Source organism: Periplaneta americana, chromosome 13 (assembly GCF_040183065.1).
Source record: "Periplaneta americana isolate PAMFEO1 chromosome 13, P.americana_PAMFEO1_priV1, whole genome shotgun sequence".
NCBI classification, from domain to species: Eukaryota; Metazoa; Arthropoda; class Insecta; order Blattodea; family Blattidae; genus Periplaneta; species Periplaneta americana.
The window spans coordinates 124,155,075-124,161,411 of NC_091129.1; the positions used below are offsets into that span (position 1 = coordinate 124,155,075).

General features: G+C 37.5%; 1 protein-coding gene across 3 annotated transcripts in view; it reads left to right on the forward strand.

The window, feature by feature from the left end:
- The window catches only part of LOC138712361 (sialin-like), a 67,771-nt gene that overhangs the window by 42,023 nt on the left and 19,411 nt on the right, over positions 1-6,337 (forward strand). For all 3 annotated transcript variants that reach the window (XM_069844030.1, XM_069844029.1, XM_069844028.1), the window contains exons 4-6: positions 1,690-1,777; positions 3,991-4,214; positions 6,319-6,337. The exon at positions 6,319-6,337 is cut by the window's right edge and continues 131 nt beyond it. In XM_069844030.1, the coding sequence (XP_069700131.1) occupies positions 1,690-1,777; positions 3,991-4,214; positions 6,319-6,337 (331 nt within the window). The remainder of the gene's footprint in view (positions 1-1,689; positions 1,778-3,990; positions 4,215-6,318) is intronic.

Here is a 6,337-nt window from a genome sequence, read left to right on the forward strand (position 1 = left end):
TAATTTTTTTTTAAGTTTTGGTATATAAGGCCGTCTTATTGCTTATCAAAATGGTAAATAGTGTTAATAATTATATTATATTTTTATTATTATGATTAAAGTTTTCGGCATGATATGCCATCATCAGATCTTTGATATTTGTAAGAATGTATTAAACAGTTTTGCTTGACTAGCATTTGGTATTTTCATGTTGAAGGTAGTGTTGGCCGATAAGCAGGGATAACTTTAAGTTTTGGTATATATCATAATAATAAAAATGTAATATAGTTATTAACACTATTTACCATTTTGATAAGCAATAAGACGGCCTTATATACCTTATAAACCCTGCTTATCGGCCAACACTACCTTCAACATGAAAATACTTATTTTTTGTGTTTCAGTCAATCATTGGCGATAATGAATTCGATTTTAAGGAGAGAAAATTGTTTTAATATTGTGGAAAACCAGTGAATTAAAAAAATGTTTTCAAATACACTTTAATGTATGAAAAATACAGTATATTACATAAAATTTAATACTCTTGTATGTCCTTATCAGCTGCCGCGACTCCATTTTTAAAGCTCTGGTGGACAGAGTTTTCAAGGGGAATCAATCAATCAATCAATCAATCAATCTTCTTAATGTATCCAGCTGTTTGCTGACAACTGTAATCTATTCAGTTGTTTTTCACGAGAAATGAGGGGTATTTTGACCGGTATTCATTATAGATGCCTGTTGCTAGTAGCCAGAGGTGGGGTGTAGTCAATATATACTGCAGGGCTGTGTCTTCTGCAACTCTTATTGACGATTTTAATTTTCTTCTTTTGTGGTTTATGGATGGACAGTATAGAATAATGTGTTCCAGATTTTCATCATGATTATTACACCACAGACAAGTAGGATTATCAGAAATGTGAAATCGGTGTAGGTACAATTGAGTGACAATGTGACCTGTTCTGGCTCTTGTTAAAAATGTTTGAACATGTCTGGGCAAGTTTTTGTAAATTTCCAGGTCATTCGGTTTTTTTTAACGGACTGTAAAATTTTTCCTTTGTCAGAAGAGAGCCAATTGTTGATCCATAGGTTTGTAAAATGAGACTTTACTGAAGCAAAAGCATTGGATACACCACACATACAAGCATACACCACACGTACACACACACCCCACATACACACACACAATATACACCACACACTACCGCACTTACAAATGGCTTTTAAGGAACCCGGAAGTTCATTGCTGCACTCACATAAGCCCGCCATCAGTCCCTATCCTGAGCCAGATTAAGTAATCTCCACTCCACTTCCATTACGGTACCTAACTTAATAGTCTGTTTCATCTCCAATATTTTTAGTAGGTTATTTTACTTCGCTTTATCAACATCTTACGTTATTTAGCATCTGAAATGAGTCCGGGGTCCAGCACCGATAGTTACCCAGCATTTGATCATATTGGATTGAGGGAAAACCCCGGAAAAACCTCAACCAAGTAACTTGCCTCGACCGGGAATCGAACCCGGCACCTGGTTTCGCGGCCAGACGCGCTAACCGTTACTCCACAGGTGTGAACTCTCCTCTATTTGGAAGCCTGAAAGTTATTCTTGCATCATGTTTGATAGCCTTGCAGCTGATATGGTATCGTTAAACAGTCGATTAAAAATAGAAACGTCTTGTTTTGGTAACGTGACTGATTTGTTTTTCTTTCAGGGCTTCTCGTTTCCCGCTCTGCATGTTATGATTTCTAAATGGGCGCCAGTTCCAGAACGTAGCATTATGTCTTCAGTTGTTTACGCAGGTAATAATCATACGAACTTTGCCCTTACAGTTGATTAATAATAATTGAATAGGCAATCGATAGCTCCAGCTTTCGAATCGAGGAGAAACGTAACTGAAGGATACACCTGAAGGAATGGTGAACGGGAGAAGAGTTCGGGACAATATAAGAAGATGTCAGATGACAGAAGACATTAAGATATATGGATCATATGCGGAGACTGAGAGAAAGGCAGAACATAGAAAAGATTGGAGAAAGCTAGGTTTGCAGTGAATTAATTAATTAATTAATAACAGAAAAAAGTAAGTGGTAATATATATTTAAGAACTTGGCACCATTAGTGAATTTAGCATACTGTTAATAATATTGTCATGATCTATTTAAAAAAAGACATTTCAATAAATTTTAAAAAGTCGGTGTTACGCAAATATTATTACAGTAATAAATCTCCTTACGGACACCCCCAAGATACGGACACTCCTCATATACGGACAAATTTTTATGTCCCAACTGAAATATTATAGAAACAATGATAAATTTAACTCTCCTTTACGGACACTCTCAGACACGGACACGGACAGCTGTTTCACAGTCCTAAAGCTTCCTTTACCTCCTGACTGCGGACAGAACTTGGATTTCAAGACATAATATGTTACAAAAATGAAAAATTTAGTTTTGAGATCTGTACAGAAATTTCTTAACATGAAAGAAGACCATAACTGTCTCGTAGGCTACCACTAGCCTAGCCAGCTAATCATAAAATTTAAGCTGTCTGATGGGTCCAAGGTTTCCGCGATCGTGAAATTTTATTCGACACATGATAGGATTAGTAGGATTATTCTCTTCACTTCAATCAGTTGTTCTGTTTCTAGAGACATGGCACCTGAACGTAAAGGTTAAGTTGAAAACTGTAAATTACAGTACTCCATAACTGTAGACCTAGAATAAAATTGCATGACACAGTACTGTATTTTCCTTTTTCGGTCTTATCTACTGTACCTCAATGTTGCAAAGAATTTACTGTAGTACAGTATACTGTATTTAGAATTAAACTACAGTAATACATTTAATTTAAAGCGTGAAGGAATACATAATGCATATTATAAATTTACTGTTAGATTGGGGAGCCTCCCTCCCAATAAAGGACACCTCCCAGATTCGGACAGATTGTTACGTCCCTTCGATGTCCGTAAATGAGAGGTTTCACTGTATTTATTCTTACAATGGAAGGGTTTCGGCTCGAACAGGAATTTTTGGTTAAAATTTGTACAAAGGCTTCCCTCACAATGGTGATGAAGTCCGTAAAAGCATTCATTTGTGTAACTCTCCGTTTGGTTGGTATTAGTCAATACACTTCTTTAAAAATGTAGCATACATGAGGATTCTCTGTAAAATGCATGAAATAGCATGGAGCAGAGCAATAAGCACAACACGCAGAAGCAACACCTGAACAATCTTCTGAACCACACTCCAGTGCTGAAAAATCAAATGCCACCTGAATTACATTTTTCAAGTCCGAGACTTGTTCACGATTCACGTAACAAGCTGACTGCCAGAATACTGAAGCATAGGACGGTATACTGGAGCAGACAACTGGTTATGAATAACAGAGTGGATTTTCATTATAAACACTCGATTTTCCAAGTTAATTTCCGGATTCTCAGCAAGAGTCCTTATGTTGTAATCTGTCATCCTCCTAGCATATATTTTGTATTGTCAAAGGAAATAGACATCCAGAGGCTGAATATATTTAGTTTTAAGGTGGAATGATCATACAAACTATGTCCTAGCCTTGGAATGATTGATTTATTAAGGTTGTATCCTTGTGAGCATTCAATGACTCACACAACAGTGTACATTTTTGATTAGCTGCAATATTTTCAGACAGAACGTTGGAGAAAAATGTTCTTAAATGGGCTCTAGACATTTTACCACTCGCACTAGCTTCTAGGCTAGGCTAGGCTAGGCTTACGGGTAAGGTGTCCCATCCCCTTAACTTGTGCAGTGCTCTCCCCACCCCTCAACTTGTACAGTGTTCTAACAAACAAACCACACATTACACAAGAGAATGCTTTTGGGAGCTTTACAGAGATGTAAAGATGGGCCTGTATACACATTTTGGATGCGAAATTCCTGTTCGAGCCGAAACCCTTCTCTTGTTAGACTTGGTCGCTTGGACTAAACGTGCTCGACATATTTCGCCCCTGACTGTCAGTTGTGCGGCATTGTTGCAGGCTCCGCGATCGGCACGGTGTTGTCCCTCCTGTTCAGCGGGCTCATCGTGCAGCACGTGAGCTGGGAGGCCGTGTTCTACATCATGGGCAGCCTGTCCTGCATCTGGTGTGTGCTGTGGTGGGTGATCATGAGCGACAGCCCCAGTGACAACAAATTCATCTCCACAGAGGAGCGCGATTACATCCTCAGCTCTCTGGGAGATCACAAGGAAGGAGCGGAAACGGTGAATATCAACACCAACAATCTGATACTATTTCTAATGCGTAAAGCTTCAGATTATGTCACATTGTGGATCACAAATCCGAGTCCTACATCAAAAGATTAACGTAAATATTTTACACAAAAATATTTTTTGCACGATCGTGTTTTTTTTTTTACAGCTATTGTTGTTAGGTCTTGAAAGTTAGAATTCCCACACAGAAACTTGTTGCTAGGGAAATTATTCCTTATAACATAAAACCACAGTCTACTATATACAGTCACGAAGCTTGAGTTTTGAGGGTGCTAGAAACAATAGACACTGACGGTACTATTTTGCATTGCCTGTAATGAGGCGATATTAGCGATCCTAGTGGTGAGTAACTATCTAATGTTTGCATATTTACTACGTATTGAGCTTCGCGACTGTATATACTAGACTGTGATAAAATTATACTGAAATAGATCCATTACAGTGCAGTCCTTAGAAGTCTTCCGAAAATTAAAAGTTCCTGACAGCACCCTGGACATGATATCCTCCATTGCACTCAAGTCATCGATTTGCATAATTAGGCCTAATCATCATTTATATTCTTTATAAAATGTAATTTATCTTTTAGCCTAGATCGTTTGTTGAATTTCCAATAAATTTCTCAATGATAGCCTACCTAACTGGGGTTTCCATTAAAGAAAAAATTGAATTAAATATAAATATTCATTTAGAATTGATTAGGAGGCCGATTATTAAACCCTGGTTGGGACGGCTATCAACTATCTATCTTACCACTACAGTATAGTTTTACCTTTTTTCGATTTTGTAAAAAGCACTTCCAAACCTTGTACCATAATATAGGTACTATTACATAAAATTAAAATCGAATCATTACAAAACTGGTATTGAATTACAGAGCCATCTGGAGGCCCAATTGTTTCTTTTTTATCGGTACCATTATTGTGTTAAATATCGGTTTCACTTCTGTCCATCCAGTTCGTCCAGTAACTCCTGTCAATACAATATATTTTCTTTTTCTTTTTACTTGGTTATTTAACGACGCTGTATCAAGTTCTGTGTTATTTAGCTTTGATCGAATTGGTGATAGCATGATGGTATTTGGCGAAATGAGGCCGATGATTCGCCATAAATTACATAACATTCGCCTTAGGGTTGGGGAAAACGTCGGAAAACCCCAACTAGGTAATCAGCGAAGCGGGAATCGAACTCACGCCCAAGCGCAACTCTGGATCAGCAGGCAAACGCGCTATTGCCTGAGCTACACTGGTGGCTTTCATATTTCCTTCATTTCGCTCATGATCACATTGCATGCAACTTGAAATTGAAGTCAAAATGTAAAATTTATTGCAGACAGTTTATCGTTTTACAGCAGTGGTCGTCAGCACTCGCTAAAATGGGTAATTATGCATAAGAAATATTGTAACTTGGTACAAGAGTTTGTCAATTCTTTACAGTACATTGTTTCCGTTATCTCTAATAAAATTGCATCTATGTCGATTGTGACCAATTAAGTAATTTCAAAATGGTTTCTTTGCTGCATAGTTACGTCCGAACACAAAGCCTTGCAACAGCAGCATTTTTTATTTATATATTGGGGAGTAATTATAATAGGAATCGCTGGTGGGACGCGTACAATGGATGTACCAAACAAGATGACAATAAGAATTGTCTATTAACCTAGATCATATATGTAACAGATAACTCCTCGCTACGTTAAAATCGGCAGCACTTTGAAGAGAACAACCGCCAGGATCGCCACCCGTCCGCCGTAAACGAACACGAGATGGCAGCATAGTCGCTAATGCTATTCAAATGGGAATTATGACGTGACTCCTTATGTAACAACTAGATGGCAGCGTAGTAAACCTGACAAAAGTTGTTAACCTCAAAGCCTATAAGCCCGACATATCTGTTACATATATGATCTAGGCTATTAACAATCAATAAGGAAGGATTCTGGACATAAAAAATGCTACAGAATCCATAATAGATCTTAAGCTTGAATGTAGGAGACGAAAGAGAATTAGTTAGTATGAACAGCTCAAAATAGGCCTACTTTATAATATCTGTGAAAATATTTTTATGCAAATAATGAAAAGTGTATTATATTTTGCAGAAAGTGCCAATTCCGTGGA